The sequence below is a fragment of the Siphateles boraxobius genome, unplaced genomic scaffold (genome assembly GCF_051911475.1).
Source record: "Siphateles boraxobius isolate OS27281-9 unplaced genomic scaffold, OSU_SipBor_1 22, whole genome shotgun sequence".
Lineage (NCBI taxonomy): Eukaryota > Metazoa > Chordata > Actinopteri > Cypriniformes > Leuciscidae > Siphateles > Siphateles boraxobius.
In genome coordinates, this window is record NW_027508833.1 from 26106087 (window position 1) to 26125415 (window position 19329).

At 37.2% G+C, this 19329-nt stretch overlaps 1 protein-coding gene across 1 annotated transcript in view; it reads right to left on the bottom strand.

Annotated features, from left to right (window-relative positions):
* Positions 1 to 1541: 1541 nt before the first annotated feature.
* sorcs3b (sortilin related VPS10 domain containing receptor 3b) overlaps positions 1542 to 19329 on the bottom strand; it is a 77917-nt gene continuing 60129 nt past the window's right edge. The window contains exons 14-27 of the mRNA XM_077239307.1: positions 17847 to 17954; positions 17431 to 17548; positions 16851 to 16984; positions 15197 to 15310; positions 14760 to 14931; positions 13543 to 13729; positions 13142 to 13275; positions 10945 to 11068; positions 10645 to 10757; positions 9707 to 9838; positions 8443 to 8542; positions 6417 to 6522; positions 5961 to 6196; positions 1542 to 2445 (exon numbers count right to left, since the gene is read on the bottom strand). Coding sequence (XP_077095422.1) covers positions 2384 to 2445; positions 5961 to 6196; positions 6417 to 6522; positions 8443 to 8542; positions 9707 to 9838; positions 10645 to 10757; positions 10945 to 11068; positions 13142 to 13275; positions 13543 to 13729; positions 14760 to 14931; positions 15197 to 15310; positions 16851 to 16984; positions 17431 to 17548; positions 17847 to 17954 — 1840 coding nt within the window. The 3' untranslated portion in view covers positions 1542 to 2383. The remainder of the gene's footprint in view (positions 2446 to 5960; positions 6197 to 6416; positions 6523 to 8442; positions 8543 to 9706; positions 9839 to 10644; positions 10758 to 10944; positions 11069 to 13141; positions 13276 to 13542; positions 13730 to 14759; positions 14932 to 15196; positions 15311 to 16850; positions 16985 to 17430; positions 17549 to 17846; positions 17955 to 19329) is intronic.

Genomic DNA, 19329 nt, shown 5'->3' on the forward strand with positions numbered 1-19329 from the left:
TACTCCAGTCTTCAGTGTCACATGATCTGTCAGAAATCATTTTAATATGCGGTCACATTGTTTTGTTCAGTTTAGTCTTAGTTTCCATTCTCATAGACCTTATTCACACCAGCGCCATCTTTGAAAGCGAACAAGGCTGTGAGGGATAGACATACATCTCTTCAGAGGGTTGTACCGTTTTAATGGGTTTTTGGATTGTTCTACTTACAAAACATTAAAAAATATCTTTCCAAGACATTTCAGTCAACAAAAAACTCTAGACAACATGAACTCATGGACAATTATAAGTGATCTGAGCTTAATACTGCTTTTTACAGCAGATGCCATTGAGAAGATTGTAAGTCTATTTGTCACAGCCTGGCTTTCATACCTGTCATGGCACTACTCTGAATAAGGTCAACTGTTTGTCTTGATTCTAGTCACCCATCAATTGTTATAGTTTTTATTTATTCTTACACCTGTTCCCTGTTATTTTGATTACCTATCCTCTGCATTTAAGCCCTGAGTTCTCCTCTTTTCCTGGTCCTGTTTTGAAATTACATCAAGTGTGTACTGCTTTGTTGTTCCTGATGTTTATTAAATTTTATGGTAACACTTTAGTTAGGATCTAATTATCACTATTAACTATTTGCTTATTAGTATGCATATTACTTGGATAATGGCTGTTTATTAGTTATAAAGCACATATTAATGCCTTATTCTACATGACCATATTCTAGATCCCTTAATCCTATACCCAATACCTAACAACTATCTTACTATTAATAAGCAGTAATTAGGGATTTATTGAGGCAAAAGTCATAGTTAATAGTTAACAGTGAGAATTGGACCCTAATCTAAAGTATGACCAATGTTATTTGATTCTGCATCACGCATCTTTGTTGGAATCATCGCTACAGCTGACCTGTGACGTGTTGATTTGGAGCTCAACTTTGTGCTTCCTTTGACCATAAAGTTCAAAAGAACAGCATTTATTTAAAAAAAAAACTTTATTGTCATTTGTCAAAAATTGAATGCATCCTTGCAGGATAAAAGTATTAATTTCTGTCAGTATACTACTAAAAATTGACAAAATTAACTTTTCACTAATATATTCATTTAAAATGTGTAGTCTTTCTTATCTAGGAAAATAATAAAATACAGATGAGTGATCCTGCACTAGAGCTGTTTCACACTGCCATGTTTCAAGGCTGAGCTGTTCAATTTGTCCTACTCAAACTTCCTGTTTTAACAGGAAAAATTTCAATACAGGAGAGAAACTGACAATAAACAGAAAATATACCTGGAATGGTGCACAATGGAGATTATGCGGAATAATAGTGTTTACTTTCATTTCAGCAGAAACACTCTTTTGTTTCCTTTCGCTTAGCGTGACCCTACGAAAGATTCGTCAGTGTCACAGGTCATCTGCTAGACTATTTACTGGAGAAATGAAACAGTGATGGGTGTTTGGAAATTGCCAAGAGAAATTGGACACACAGGCCATCCACTTATATAGAAATGTAATAAAAATCCATTGTAAAGAATCAGTGGGCAGTCACTAATGTAAAAATACATTTATTCAGATTAAAGTGACTTTCAGTTCACAGTCAAATATAAAACTGGCTGTCAGCTATTAGCAGCAATGAAACATGCGCCCAAATGAGTATACTTCTAGGAATATATTATAGTGAATATGAACCAAATTAATGTTGCCATGTTACAATAGTAATACACATTGCCAAGGCACAAATGGACACGTTCAGCAGATGAGGCTTCTACACAGATGAAGGTACCAACCTCTATTTGTGCCATATACATCTATTTGATCCTAAAACCATGCTCCTTATGACCTCTTAACATCTCAGAGTCACTATCAATTCAGATGAGGTAAGCATCAATATAAACATACATAAAGCTATAAGCATATTTCAAATGATTAAATATTGATTTTCCTGTATGAAAGTGTAGCATATATGTCTTTTTGATTTTCTAAAAGTGAGCTGTTTGTTTACAAATGTGATAATCTTAATATATCTACAAGTTAGCATGCAGAGGATGATCTCTTTTACAAAAGGAATTTGATGCCCCTGCTTAGGAAGAATAGATCAGTTTTGCTGATCGCTTTAAGACAGAATAGTATTGAGGTGAAAGAAATTACTACTTAAGAGCTGATCAAATTTAATTCTAATGTTTTCAGTAGAGATTTTGATTTAATTTACACCTATAATTAATAATACATTGATTAACACTTAAGGAATTGTTTATTTATAGAGCTCAAATGTAAAACACCACACTAATAAAAAAGGGATAAGCACCACAATAACAGGAAAAGTTAAGGGAGAAAATGGTATAATTATACATCTTATACAATTAATATTTCATCATTAAACCTTCCTTCATTTCAGACATTGGTGCAGTTTGGAATCTGTCTGGTCCTTAGCCGCTCTCCAACCCCAAGGCCTCCTAAACACACGCATACACACACACACACACACACACACACACACACACACACACACACACACACACACACACACACACACACACACACACACACACACACACACACACACACACACACACACACACACACACACACACACACACACACACACACACACACACACAAAGCAGAAATTCACAGTAATTGCAACCAACAGGCAAGGGCAACTCTGTGATCAATGCTTTCCACCTCAGTGTCATGGGATGAGTCCTTGATTACTGTGAATCAAAAACACTCATAAGACAATCACCTTCCCTGACAGCAGAGTAATAAAAGGAGAATGAATGAATTGGGGTCCATCCACTGACCTCACGCTTACTAAAAAACAGATAGCCACAGAACAAGCAAAGACATGCTCCATGCTCCTTGAGCACCAAATCGCATCTTTATAAACATTAAAACGACAGAAAAGGACTTCCCTTGTGAAAAAGTGCACATAATTGACACAGTATGAATGTGCACTTGTAGTGTACTTTAAATCTTAAAAGTATATATTTTTAAAAACTGTATTTTCAGATGATATACACTCACCTAAAGGATTATTAGGAACACCTGTTCAATTTCTCATTAATGCAATTATCTAATCAACCAATCACATTGCAGTTGCTTCAATGCATTTAGGGGTGTGGTCCTGGTCAAGACAATCTCCTGAACTCCAAACTGAATGTCAGAATGGGAAAGAAAGGTGATTTAAGCAATTTTGAGCGTGGCATGGTTCAACAACCGTCTGTGCCAGACGGGCCGGTCTGAGTATTTCACAATCTGCTCAGTTACTGGGATTTTCACGCACAACCATTTCTAGGGTTTACAAAGAATGGTGTGAAAAGGGAAAAACATCCAGTATGCGGCAGTCCTGTGGGCGAAAATGCCTTGTTGATGCTAGAGGTCAGAGGAGAATGGGCCGACTGATTCAAGCTGATAGAAGAGCAACTTTGACTGAAATAACCACTCGTTACAACCATGCAGCAAAGCATTTGTGAAGCCACAACATGCACAACCTTGCGGCTTGGGCTACAACACCAGAAGACCCCACCGGGTACCACTCATCTCCACTACAAATAGGAAAAAGATGCTACAATTTGCAAGAGCTCACCAAAATTGGACTGTTGAAGACTCGAAAAATGTTGCCTGGTCTGATGAGTCTCGATTTCTGTTGAGACATTCTGATGGTAGAGTCAGAATTTGGCGTAAACAGAATGAGAACATGGATCCATCATGCCTTGTTACCACTGTGCAGGCTGGTGGTGGTGGTGTAATGTTGTAGGGGATGTTTTCTTGGCACACTTTAGGCCCCTTAGTGCCAATTGGGCATCATTAAATGCCATGGCCTACCTGAGCATTGTTTCTAACCATGTCCATCCCTTTATGGCCACCATGTACCCATCCTCTGATGGCTACTTCCAGCAGGATAATGCACCATGTCACAAAGCTTGAATCATTTCAAATTGGTTTCTTGAACATGACAATGAGTTCACTGTACTAAAATGGCCCCCACAGTCACCGGATCTCAACCCAATAGAGCATCTTTGGGATGTGGTGGAACGGGAGCTTCTTGCCCTGGATGTGCATCCCACAAATCTCCATCAACTGCAAGATGCTATCCTATCAATATGGGCCAACATTTCTAAAGAATGCTTTCAGCACCTTGTTAAATCAATGCCACATATAGAATTAAGGCAGTTCTGAAGGTGAAAGGGGGTCAAACACAGTATTAGTATGGTGTTCCTAATAATCCTTTAGGTGAGTGTATTATAAATGAAATAAAAGGCCACTTAAAGAGAGCACACTTTCTTGACTGTTTCTGAACACACTTAAGTAAACTTTAAAAAAGTGCTCTTTCTAATAATGTCAAGTACATTGTTTTAAACATTTATCATGCTTTAAAGAACACTTATTTTTGATTTGTTGACTAACATGCTAAAGCACATGTAAAGTACTTGATTATAATTTTATCTGTAGTTTGTTATTTGATATTACGTTTAAAGTTAATGGGCCCTATCTTGCACCCGGCGCAAATGACTTTGTACACTGACGCATGTATCATTCCTATTTTGCACCTGCGCAAAGCAGACTTCTCCCTCCACAGACACACGTCGGGTAACTAAGAAATACACTTGCGCTCCCCAGGGCGGTTCAGCGCAAAGAGGAGGCGTGTTCCGGCGCAAACTTTCCCTCATGCTATTTTGCTGTTCTATAAAACAATTGCGCCACTGACCAGAAAAAAACTAGTCTAAAGTCAATGGTGCGTTGCGCGTACATTCAGATGCTATTTTAAGCGCGCATGCTTGGCCATAATACAGAGTGTGAACAACGCGCATACACTGTAGATGATTCTCTCATCTACACAGATGCATTTAATTTTTTGCAAATTATACATTATTATAAGGAAAAATATTAAAACACGAGGGAAATCATTGTTGTGTCCATGCTTACACATTTACCCAAATTATTATATGCATGTTTAACCGAAGCTAATTTGGGTGGGTTTTTCCCAACCCCAATGTCACTTCTCTTTCTTTTCCGGCCCTGGCGAGAATATCGATCTCCTCGGCTGAAAACCGATTCTGAAGCGCGCCTGGTAAATGCGCCGTTATAATAGTATTGCGCCATGGAACAAGCGCACCTCGTTCATCATGCTCTTAAAGGGAATGTGATATAAAGCTCTTATTGGTTTGTTTCCCGTTACGCCCAAACCACACCTATGAATAATGAAGCTACTTCAGACCAACCCCTTTTAGATTTGCGCCAGGCGCAAGAGGCGTTTATCCCGCCAGGAAAATAGCAACAGCGCCGGGATCCGCCAACAAAGTTACTTGCGCTTTGCGCTTTGACACTTGCGGTTCAGATCGTTAAAATAGGGCCCAATATGTTTTAAATGTACTACATTGCAAATTCATCATTACAAATATGTAATTACAGATATGTTTAAATATATGACATTAAAGTTTCAATAGCAATTACATCAAAGTAAATTTTAGTTTACCATGAATGCTTGTCAGTACATTCGGCAGTACACTTTATCCGTATTTTTAAAATAATTATGAAATTACTTGTAAAGATGTACTACTTTGGTGGGTCAAAAAGCACTCTTTAGCATTTAATATATTTAACAATAATACATTTTAATTTAATTGTAAATAAAATGCAATTAAGTGCCTGAAAATGTTACGTTCAGTTCACACAAATAAAATACTCTTTTTAGAAGTATGCTAAAGTGTACGTTTTTCCACTGATAGATTCCACAAAGTAGATTAATTCAACAACAACACAACAAAACCTAGAAAGAGGTCCTGGAGGACCAGAGTTTGCCTCAACACACCAGCCTCAAATTTTTTAGTATGCCTAGTAAGATCTTTATTGGCTGGTTCAGGAGTGTTTAATTGGGGTTGGAGCTGAACTCTGCAGGACAGTGGCCCTTCAGGAGCAATATAAGACATGACCTAAAACATACGTATGTTTTGATCACTTCTCTCACCTGGGTTCTGAGCCTCCAGCTCTTTCTCCATCAGTTCTCTCGGAGGTGGCAGATGGCTGAAGCTGTTGTGTGTTCCAGTGTTCGTGGGAAACAGTGTGTGTGTGGTGGGTGGGGTACATGACGTGAACGAAGTGGCTGTTGTACGTGTGCCGTTCTTCTCCTGTTTGACAGCACTGATCATCTCAGGCTCCTTCTCATGGGTATCCTCTGTCTCCACATGGATCCATGGGATTTTACTGAGCAGACAGAACCAAAAGTAGTGTTGTGGAACAAAACTGGATGCACTTTTTTGTTGCTAGTCCAAGCAGAGGACATGGTTATTGATGCCAATAAAGTAAGTGATGATCATTTGTCAGCATTGGCAGGTTTTTCCATGGCATTTGAAAATAACAGTCCGCCATAATTAGCCTAGATTTGTTGAGCAGAATTGGAGGATTTGGGAGAGGTGAGGCTTACCGTTTGAATTTGTAAATGAAGAGAATGGCCAATCCCACCAGGCCCAGAGAAACCAGTAACAGCATGGCAGAGCCACTGGGGAGAACACTGGAGTCCACCAGAGGTGCTGCAGGCAGATAGCATAACTAGTTAGTCTCAATGTCTCATCTCACAGTGTACTTGAAGCCTGTATATAATGCACATGTATATATAAATATATATATATATATATATATATATATATATATATATATATATATATATATATATGTGTGTGTATATATATGTGTGTGTATATATAATGTATGAAAAGTGCATTTTATGTACTTCATATTTAATTGTATGTTCTTGCAAAAAGTAAAGTTGTGTCCATTTCAGTAATTCTAAAAACTGTCTCACTTGTTCACCACACACACACACACACACACACACGCGCGCGCACACACACACACACACACACACACACACACACACACGCACACACGCACACATGCGCACTGCAGTCCATCCTTCAGCCCTTTGAGGGTTGACGCATGATGATTGTGACCTTTCGGCAGAATGCAGGAGGCAATCTGAACCTTTTCCCGTTCGGAGCAATGAAGACAAATGGCCGTGTCTGAAAAGGGTAGAATTATATGTGGCAGAGAGACACTCTTTATGATCCTGTAATGTCATTTCCAACTCACTATATTGGTCATGCTCAGACAGGCTCCGCATTATCAATATTAATCTAAAGTCCAGGGTAGAGTATCTGTTCTCTAGGATTTCTTGCTCCAAGTGAAGTTTGAAGGATTTTTGACACAATGGAACGTCAGCAAAGTAATCATTTAGCGTACCTTATATAATCACAGAAGCGTAAAGTCACCTCACATAACCACAGGCAGCGCTGTAATTTACCACAATGAGGCTGCAATTAAATGCAGAACACAGTTTAATGTAATTCATAACAAAAGTCAACAAGTGTCAGGGTTTTGCCCTGACAGCCTTGTCTGTGTTGTCTTTGTTTTATGTGTCTATGTTTGTTTTGTGTGTCAGCACATGGTTTTGTCTTTGCTTGTGTTTGCCATGTCCTGCTCTTGTTCCGCCTCCTTGTTTCCCGTTACCACGCCCCCTTGTTTAGTCCTTGTTTAGTCTATCTCTTGCTTGATGGTTTTCACCTGATCCTCATGTGCTGTTCTCTTTATATTGTGCCTCTTTCCCTCATGTCTTTGCTGGTTCGTTATGTGCAATCTTTGTGTGTGTGTGTGTGTTATTGCTCATCTTGTCAGTCAGTGTTTCTGTCAGTTCTAGCTTTATTTACTTTCTTTTGAGGTTAGTCTTTTCTTTGTTCCTGATTTTTCATCTAGTCAAATCCTAGAGTCTTTATTTTGCTCTAGTTCTTCTAAGCTTTATTTTTGGTATTTTATTTATTATCTCTTTACCTTGTCTTCAAGGTTGCAGTCTTGTTTTATTTCTTTGTTTACTAGTTCCAGTTATTCATTTATATAATTTATTTTATTTTTCCTTTGGTATTGCTCCAGTTATATTTAGTTTCTTATTGTTTTCTGGTGTTCTAGTTTTGTCTGTTGTGTTTGTGTTGGTTCATGTCTGCTCCCCGAGATGCCCTGCCTGCTGGTTCCTTCTGCCTGGCAGTTAGACTGGTTCAGGGTCTGTGTGCAGCAAGTATCATATCTCTGCTTCATGGTTCCTTGTCCTGTCTTCACCACAACCATCTGCCTGGCCTGGTCACGTCCTCTTCAGTTCTTCGACCTGTTGTCCTCTGGAGTTGGTTCCAGCAGTCACCCACAGCTGTCCTGTCCTTGTTTCCTGTTGACCCTTCTGTCTGGACTGTTCCTGCCTCACCCCATCTTGTACTGTCTTATGTTAATAAATATCACTCCCCTGCTCATTCTGCGTCTGGGTCTCCCCTATCTGAATCCTGACAACAAGCTCTATAACCACAGACAGAACCAGTGCTATGCATATTATGTTCCTCTGGAAGGGTCATCTGAGAACATGGGTTGTCCTATTAAATCCTTAGGAACAGAAACTTGTGTTCAGGTCTTACCCAGTGTGAGCTGAGACACAGACACAGTGACCTGTGTGTCAGGCTTCAGATCAAACTGGATCAGGTTCTGATTTAAAGCATTCATGAAGACTTCCAACATCTGAAACAAGAGGAAGATGATGGTGAGTGATGATGAATAGGAGGGCTAAAATAGTGAAGAGCTAATTGAAACCTGATATTTTTCTAAAAGATATGAAATGAAAAGCCTTGTATTAATCGATCAGATCATTATATGAAATATTTAATACGCAATGTTACAACATTAAAGCAGAAATTATTACTAAATTGATTAATAAAATAATTGTCATTAATTGAAAATACACTGCCGTTCACAATTCTGAGGTTGACACGTTTTTTTTATGTTGTTGAAAGTCTCTTATACTTACCAAGGCAGCAATATTATGGAATATTACTACAAATATTATTGAAATAACTTTTCTATTTTAATATATTTCAAAAATGTAATTTATTCCTGTGATGGCAAAGTTTCAGCTTTTAATTATCATTACTGCAGTCTTCAGTGTCACATAATCCTTCAGAAATCATTCTAATATGCTGACATCTTATCATTATCAATGTTAAAAACAGTTAAGTTAATAATTTTGAGAAAACTGCAAAAAAATTCAGGATTCTTTGATAAATTGAACGTTAAATGAACGACATTTATTTGAAATAGAAATCTTTTGTATAACATTATAAATGTCTTTACAGTCATTAATCTTAATGAATAAATGTATTAATATCTGTCAGATTTTTTTTTCTGATCCCAAACTTTTGAAGGGCAGTCTATTTTTGTTTAGTTTATCAAACAATATTTGTAAAGGCTACAAAAAGGCTTTATTTGTGAATATTAATCATTCGTAAGCCATTTAAAATGTCTTTAAAGGATCATACTAAATTTTTTATTCGGAAAGCCCGAGGTCATCACCCTAAATTAGCTGGGTAAAAAAATAGTGCTGTTTTTAGCATCAATTTGAATTATTGTCAAGTATTAATTTGACTGGAGTTTTTATTACCCTTTATGGTTTCTAGGCATTACAAATTCAGCCCATGACAAGTAAGTGCATGTATTTTTCAGCAGGTTTATTCGCTAGTAATAAAGCCTGTTTTTATTGCCACTATAATTTATTTAGCCATCAGAGAATCATAATAGGTTATTTTAACAGATTGTATCAATCATCAGACCTTGTCATTTGGGGAGATCATAGCAAAGCATTTTATTTCAATATATGTGTGTGTGTGTGTGTGTGTGTGTGGTTCTTACCTTATCAAGCTGCTCCTCTGTGTGTGATATGAATGCCGACTGGTTCGTCTCAGGTAGGATGAAGAGCTCAGCGGCAGTTGGAGATCCAGGAAACACAGAGACCAACAACTGGTCCTTAGGGAAGCCACAAACCTACAGACACACACACACACACACACACACACACACACACACACACACACACACACACACACACACACACACACACACACACACACACACACACACACACACACACACACACACACACACATTTCATCCACTAATAAACATTAAATTTATCAGCATGCAACATTCATGACGGGATTCAATTCATGCATAATAGCTAGTCAATCATTTCATGCCCGTTTGCACATTAATAATATCTCAGTTAATGTTTGCAAATCATAATAAGTCTATTCCAGTGAATCTTGAGATGGTTGTAATATTTATGATACAATGTTGTGTAACCATACTTAAAGCACTGTTCAAGTTGAAAATCCAGAGGTATTGGGAGACCATTATATTTGTGCTTGAGCGACTCATTGTAATGGAGTTCTACGGAGCAGTTCTTTGGCTCTGTTCTTTAATTGGCTGACTGGCTTTAGAGTCTCTCTGTTGCCGCATCAATATTCACTCTGAACTCCTATGATTCACTCTTGCCAGTAGCACTACATTACCCTATTTCTCACTCTCACACTGAGGGGAAATCAGATGGATGCGTGAGAGCACGTAAAGCCTCTCAGCCAAACACAAACCTCGCCAGAGAGCCCAGAAAGAGCCATCAGGCTTAAAACCAGCAGCGTTTGAGAGAAAGGAAAGAGAATAGCTGAAGAGAGAGGAAGCGTGGTGAGCTATCAGCAGCCTTTCAAGAAATTTCATGAGTTCTTTTCAGTAGTTCACTGACATGAACAGAGCACTCCAACAGGAACTGATGATGGACTTTAAGCTCAGTATACCTGAGAGAGCGTTGCCCTGACAACCCGCCCCACGTCCTGCCTCCACTCGGCAACCGACGGGTTGTGCTCTTCCAGGTTAGGAGAGAACGACAGCAGTAAAGAACGGAAGAAGTCTAGAAATGAGAGAAACAACATGGAGGGATAGGAACACGGTTTATTCTTTTGCTAAGAATTCTTTTTCTAAGCTCTGCCTAAAATTCCTCTTAATTCTGAGTGTTTTCAATTTACAGTGACGCTAAAAATATCACATTCTGTATCTTAAAGAGCACTGCAGTGTTCATGACTACAGGAGGTCTTCACCTTTGACAGTGATGATTTTCACATCCTGTAGGACTGTGCCTCCTGCCGACACCTGTACGGTGACAGAGTTAGGTCCCTCTCGTGTGAATGTGTGTGAAACACTTCCTTCCAGTGTGATCAGCGGCTAAAAACACACACATGTGAGATGTTCGGTTCAGATTTAGCTAGGCAGAGAAACAGGACAGTAAATCACAACTCTGACTGATTTGTGAGTGGCAGAATCATTTATAGCAGAAACCAGTTACAGCCCTAACCAACTCCCGCTGTGTTTCATGGTTCAGTAATCATGCTTTTGATCTCGGGGCTTTCCGTATATATATTGGTCTTGGAAATCTTCAAGCTTTTTCCTAGTATTTCTTAACATGCCACTCCGTTTGTGAAATGTATTGTAATAATATGGAGGGCTTTGCTGATCTAATTTTGCGGTCCTTTTGTCTTGTTCTGGAACATGATGTTGGGCAGCAGCACTAAAATAGAATGAAATAGCATTTTAACATTCACATTCATTCAGAACAACGCGATAACACTTTAATGCTGCCTAGATTTCCATGGTAATGAAAGTAGTGGATACAAAAACACTACTTTTAGTCTATAATGGGTTAATACATTTACTTCACTTAAATTATTTACAAGTATATTCTTTTTTTTAATATCTCTAACACACTGGAGGCTCTGCTTTTTGCCTGGCTGCACTCTTTGGTGTATATTATTACTTTATTAAACATTAAATGCAACCACAAACAAAAACAACTGGCTTATAAAACAAATCTGGACAGCAAAACTGGGCAACATTTTTGATGCTTTTCAATGGGACTGTGTTCTGTTTGCATCACTCTAAAATAATCCTGAAAGCCGGTATTATATATAGGAGGAAGGTACACAGGGTGAAATTAACTATAATACTATTACAATTAGATATTTTATGAAGAGAATATAAACAGGACATTCAATTATAATACAAAGCTTCTGTGTAAGTGAGATTTTAAATGCTTTCAAACTGCTCAGCTCTGTGGCAGGGTTCCAGCAGGAAAACGATGCATACACATTAAAAGCTGCACTGCCACTTTTTATGTGTTTCACATCAGAAATGTTAAGTAGACCTGAACTGAATGATCTCATAGTGTGATTAGAAACTTAATTCAGTGATATTTGAAAGCATAATTAAATAGTGATTCATATGCCAATAATAAATCTATCCTAATTCTGCATGAGACAAAAAAACAGAATAAAGTCTGTGATAATTTTGAGAACATAAGTAATAATTAAAACAGATGCAAAAACTAAATGCCAGCAATACTGACAATACAGTCTACTGTACAAAAGTTTGGAGTCTGTAAGATTTTTTCATGTTTTTGTAAGAAGTCTCTTATGCTCACCACAGCTGCATTTATTTGATCAATACAGTAAAACAGTAATATTGTGAAATATCATTACATTTAAAATAACTGATTTCTTTTTCAATATATTTTCAATTGTAATTTATTTCTGTGATCACAAAGCTGAATTTTCAGCAGACATTGCTCCAGTCTTCAGTGTCACACGATCCCTAAAGAAATCATTCTAGTATACGCTGATTATGTGCTCAAAAACATTTCTTCTTCTTATTATTATTATTATCAGTTGAAAATGTTTGTGAAGCTTGATTCAGAGTGGAAACCACAATAGTCCCCCCCCCCCCCCCCCCCCAATTTAATTAATTGATTTGTAATCAATTTAATTTGTCCTTGCTGACTGAAAGTATCAATTCCTTTAAAAAAAGATGAAATGCCCAATAAAATGTTGCCTTATGACAAGAGATCTTAAAATTCTATCTGGGGTTTTTAACTGGGAGCATTTTCCCCTTGTGTTTTTCAACAACAACAAAAACTCATTCAAAACTCATTCAAAAATCATTCAATAAAAAATATTTTGATAGAGTTAGAATTTAGTTATTCTTTTTCTTTTGGTGGCAGGTGTTCATACTGCAAAGGGGAAAAACAGTGTCACAGTACCTCCCCCACTTAAACGTGGCTTTTCTTTTTTACTTATTTGACCTCAATCCGAATCCATCCTAAAACAGGTTTACCTCTCTGACCCTGGCAAGCACAATATATTTTGCAAGCCCTTGCTTTGTTAGAGGTCAAAAGTAATACTGGAATAGCTGCCTAACTGATCTGTGCCTCTGGGCCACATGTATACAAATACTCAGCGTTTGAACCTCTGTGCTGTTATTGAACCACCAGTAGAAGGTAGTGGTCTTGGGCTGACTGGGCCACAGCACTGCTGTCAGGTTGGCCTCTCTTCCTCTGATGACGACCACTGGTGTCGAAAGAAAGATACGCTCCACGGGACCTAACACGACACATCGGACGTGATATCTCATCAGACACAATATGAAGTCAATAACGATCACATTTAGCACTGTACACAACAGCAATTTCTGCTTCGACACATCCTTTATTGAGAGCTGGTTCAGAAATAGATTGCCTAGATGTGCAGTGAGTGGCATAGAGGTAATTTAGTGCGACAGGAAAGATTTTTTTTTTTTACAGTGATGGCAGTGGCTTATTAAAGAAAATTCTAATTCTTAGAAATATATGACTGTGGTCATGTACATACTAGTGATGTGCAGATAGACCGAGCTGCTGTCAGACCCCTGACTGTTCTGAGCACGTGCGGTGACCCTGAAAATCCCAGCGACCCTGTACGTGTGTGTGATGCTGTCACCAAGGCGACTTATATTGGAGTATGACACTGAGATGCCATCTCCAAAATCCACATGGAGACTTGTAGACAACGAGTCACCCTACAAAAAACAAAAACAAGAAAAAAGCAGCTATATTCTATGTTTTCGAGAGACACTGAAGCTGATTTAGTGGTTCACAAACCGTGGTCCGTGAGTTGATTGCCAAATACATTTTTTTTTATCTGAATTAAATAATAATAATAATAATAACTGACACTAACACTGAATTAACCAGCTCATAACAATGAAATAAACCAGGTTCACTGTTAACATTTATTTTATAGTAAATTAATAATTTAAGTCACAGTTACAGAAGCCAAGTAAAAAAATGATATCACAATACACATTGTTTCAAAGCAGTTATGTTTATTTTATGTCTATAATGCATTAGAGCTTTATCATAAATAAAGTTTTACACTACCATTCACGTTTAGGGTCGGTAAGATTTTGTAATGTTTTTGAAAGAAGTCTCTTATGCTCACTAAGGCTGAATTTATTTGATCCAAAATACAGTATGAATTTTCAGCATCATAACTCTAGATTTCAATGTCACATGATTCTTCAGAAATCATTACAATATGCTAATTTGCTGCTCAAGAACATTTCTTATTATTATCATCAATGTTGTGCTGCTCAATATTTTTGTGGAAACCATAATGCATTATTTCAGGATTCTTTGATGAGCACAAAGTTCAGCATTTAAGTCAAGTAGAAATCTTTTGTAACATTATAAATGTCTTTACAATCACTTTCGATACATTTAATTAATCCTTGCTAATTAAAAGTATTAGTTTCTTTAAAAACAAAATCTTAATGACCCCAAACTTTTAAGCGGTAGTGTATGTAAGTGGTCTTCTTAGCTAGTGAGTTGGCTAGTTAAGGTTCATTAGTAGCAGTCTAGTTAATTTATTTGAAAAAATAAAAACAAGCACTCTAGCAAATTGTGGATTGGGAGCTTTATGAGATTTAGGGTTTTGGTTTTACTCTTAAAGTGGTCTCTCACCTAAAAATGTTTGAGAACCATTAATGTAAAGCACAACACCTTACTAAATGAATTACTTTGTGTGTTTGTGTGCAGCTGCTAACTCACATTTTGCAAGGCTACTCTGAAGGTTATGTTTGTTCCCAGTACAGCAGTGAGCTGAGAGTTGATGGTGCTCAGTTGTAGGCCATTTGGTGCTATGGGTTTACACTGTTGCATTCTGGGACTCAGTGTATCCTTCAGACCTTCTCTACAGTTATTCAACAGCACTCTCCTGTACCTGCACCGCCATGCACAAATACTTTAGAAAACATCTCTGTTACCAGCAGAAACACAAAAAGGGACATGTAGTTGATACACAAACAAAAAAAGTTGTACTCAAACAATCTTATGCAGGCTATATATGGTAATCTAGGGCAGGACTGCTATTACTTTATAAGCTAAACAGAAGATGTCACAAAGAAATTCATATTGCATCTATGAATCATACTGCAATGAGTGTGTGTGTGCATGTGTATCTCTGTGGATCTGTGCGTGTGTGTTACCCAGTGCTGTTGCGGAAACGCTGTCCATGGCTGCAGGTGTGTGCTGGTAAATTGACATCATACCAGAATGCAGGTGCACATTTTCCACTGGCCTGTCTCTCAAACCCATAATCACTGCAAGGAAATCATAAAAACACATAAATTATTCAGTTTGGTTAAGCTCCACTCTATAAGCCCACATCAGTCTATAGAGAGAAGTGGCTTGAATGTACTTTGCATGCACTGCAAAATAAAGATTTTTCAAGGTCTCTCTCATGCATCATAGGAATAACTAAAAACCTATTTTTAAATTTAAATTTAAATTAGTCGTGTTGTCTATTTGAAAGGTAAAAAAAAAATTGCCACACATCAGCTGATTTATCTGTTTATACCTCAGCAGTTAAAATCAATAAATTGGACTCGGAACAGTGTAATTTTAGTATGAATTATATACTATTGTAGTATTTATTAATTTTTTGAATTAGCTTTTATTTATTTTTTTTTTTTTTTTGTCATTTGTATTCATTATTTAATATTTCTATTTTGGCTTCATTTTTAAGTTTAGTATTTTTTGTAATTCAACACAAACTTCAACTTTTTCTTTAAGTTTTTCATCTAATAGTTATATTTTATTTCAGATATATTTCAATTTGAAAACTATTTTCAAAAGTTCAATAACAACAATAACAACACAATAACAACAATTTTCAATAACAACACTGACTTGGAATCAGACTGTCAAACCTATTTTGGTATTTAAAGGAAGCTATTATAGTTAATGTAGTAGAAAATATGGGAATAGAAAGTCTAAATTAAATCGTTTGATCATATAAAGTGATTGTGTCACTTCAGAAAATTTAGACTAAACCGCTTAATTAATATGGATTAGTTTTACAATCTCTTTATTAACTTTTTGAAGCATCAAATTTGTAGTTGCTTAGCTGTCAATGGAGGGACAGGAATCGCTCAGATTTCATCAAAAAAGTTTGTGTTTCGAACATTAACAAAAGTCTTAGACTTGAGTTGCGGGTTTACAACATTTAAACTGCTGTAGCGGATCAGGTCTAAACTCAGTAACACCAGCCACTTCAGGCTAATCAGATCACTGCCACATTTATCATCCATTTAAATATTCATTACTTATTCATTTGGAGATAATTAATCATTTGACATTATGGTAATTTTGCGTGCCTCTCATTCGTATGTGTAATTTGCCTAAGAGCAGACGACTCTAATGGAGCCTGTGTGTGGTACAAGAGAGATTTATGTCGTCGTTATGATCAGCGCAGGAGTGTGTCTCCATGTGCATCGTGGTGGGCTTGTAAAGACATCTCCATCAGTATAGCGTTAAGATTACGAAAGACCGATGTACAACCAGGCTTTTACCTTGCCGCCTCAAGAGCAAACTAATTTAATGTAGCGATTGCAACATTATCATAAGCTGCACCAAGCAGACGTTTGACGAAGGACAGATGAAGAGAAAAATGAATGTTTTTTTACATTCAAATACCACTTAATTAATCTGTATAATTGGTTGGATCCCTGCAGCTTTTGTTCTCTGCATGCAACACTGAGTCTTTTGATCCGTAAGATTTACTGTCACACATTTCCTCCATTGGAAAAGCAGCTGCTCTGCATTTCCGCGTGTGTGCACGTATGCATGCCTGTGACTCACCACTCAAAGTCATAGAGGGTGCAGATGCAGGGCTCAGCTGAAACGACTCGAGAATACTCCTGACCCAGAGTGCAGCGTGTGCCAGGCTTCCTCTTCATATACACCTGTCTCTCTCCCATCACACACACCTCGCCCTTAAATGCACATAAATATGTCACTTATTCACATGATTTCCTCCAAAATAGGCTCGCAGTTTTCCAGTTACATTAGATGTTACACTCCTTCTGCTTAGCTAAGGATGGCTACAATAGTTTGTATGAATTTTGAAAAGTGTATTGTGCTTTCTCTGACATGCAATTTAGGCTGACGCTGTAAAAACACAAGTGAGAGTCAAAGCTGATGGACAACATGTCACCAACATTATGGTGGTGGCTAGATCTGTTGCAAAAATCCATTACGACCATTAATTTTCATTCTGCTTGGGCATGTTACCCCAGATTTGAAAATAATCTCACATGCCACCCTAATTACTAGCAAATTCAGTGCCAAAACAAACTAATGTTGAATGTTGCGTGAGTGAATTAGTGTTTTGCTGTTGAGACCGAACAGCAAGGCTTGCTGATAAATGTGAGGTGACAACCTTGTTATGGAGGTGCCATGTCTGAAAGTCTCCTTCCGTGCATTTCCTCCCAAACAGGGAGCTGTAGTCAATCTTTATCAGCTGCCAGTCGGAGTGGTAACTAAAGTGCCCGAAGAATCTACGAGGACAGAGGTGCTTAAGTACAACAGGATCTGTTTACTTTTACATTCTTTACAGTTGCTAAGGGACCAAAAGGACACATTTTGCTATTGCAAATCTGTAAAGGACTAATAGGAAGTGTCAGTAAAACTACATTGCTGTCAGTACAAGTAAGTGCGCAGGATCCTAGTCCAGACCTGCAAAGGAAAAGATTTAATCTGATAATAATGATCCCAATCAAGTGAGGTTTCATTACTGACACTTCCTGGACTATTTAGATAAGTTTGTCTAAGAAGATGGGGTAAAATGATTCTTACGTAATGATGTGATTCTCAGTCTCTGGAGTCATCAAAACCCCATCAACAAATAGGGGTGTAGATGAAAAGCTGAGTTTGTCCCACTGCCGGCCTTCATCCAAACTAATCCTAGACACACATACACAAATCTTTTTCATTTCACTGACAAATCACATTAGGTTCATATTCTGATTAATATACTGTACAGTGCACATTTGACAACGACAAAAATAGAAGATGCATTTGTTCAGCCATCTGAGAATATTTAGCAGATCGACACAAACAAGTCATTGCAGAGTCGCTGCATTAACATTTAATGTAGGCTGCATCTGCATAATTACATTAAAATCAAATCTAATATATGCTCATTGAAAAATATCAAGACAAAATTATTCACCATACCCCACTTGTGTTTACATTACCCTCTTATCATTATTAGTCATGTATAATGTATATTATGTCTCATTACACATTCAGTCCATTTTGCATTTCATTGTTCGGTTGTATCTCCTTATTCTGCTTCCCTTCTGTCCTTTGCATTACATTTATTATTTTGCTCTGTGTAAGTGCCTCTTCAGTGTGTTTTGTTTTCAGATCTTGTTCTTTCTATGAATATATTGTACTTTAAAGTCCCTGATTGTGCCAATGACATATATTCTTGTGTATTTAGAGCGCTCCTGTTTGTCCTATTATCTGAGCGTTGAATGTTTAAACATTAAACATTAGTTATGCGCTTGTTGTGTTCTTGGGGATCTTTATTTAGATCAAGTTCATTTAGGAGTAATTTGGTTATATACCTTCAATAGCAAACTGCAACTACCTGGCATTGCCGAGTCTGCAGAAAGTCCATTTCTGCATTCATGCTTTTAAAGAAATAATACATTTTTGCATTCATGCTTTTAATAGTGAACAAGATGTATTGTTATACACTCCATCATTCAAAAGTTTGGAGTCAGATTTATTTTAATTAAAATAATTCTTTTATTCGGCAAGGACACATCAAATTGATCAAAAGTGACAGTAAAGACATTTATATGTGAAGATTTCCATTTCAAATAAATTCCGTTCTTTTTTATTTTATTTTCATCAAAGAATTCTGGAAATTTGTATCACAGTTTCCACAAAAATATTAAGCTACACAAATATTTTCAACATAATAATAAGAAATGTTTCTTGAGCACCAAATAAGCATTTTAGAATGATTTAAGGATTAGGACAGCTTTGCCATCAAGTGAATAAATGATATAATATAAAATATTGAAACGTTATTTATTTTAAAAGGAAAAAAGCATAAGAGACTTCTTTCAGAACTGTTGAACGATGTGCATATCTTCACTTAATGCTTTTAAAAACTAACTGTTCTCTGTATTTTATTGTTCAACAGAAGTAACAGTCTCTTCATATGGCATCTTGTCATGTAGAAAGGAAAGATTTTCTGGTGTGGTGTTTCTGTTGCTGTAGATATGGGTCAAAGTCACCCAAGTTGATGGCTGAACACCCGCAC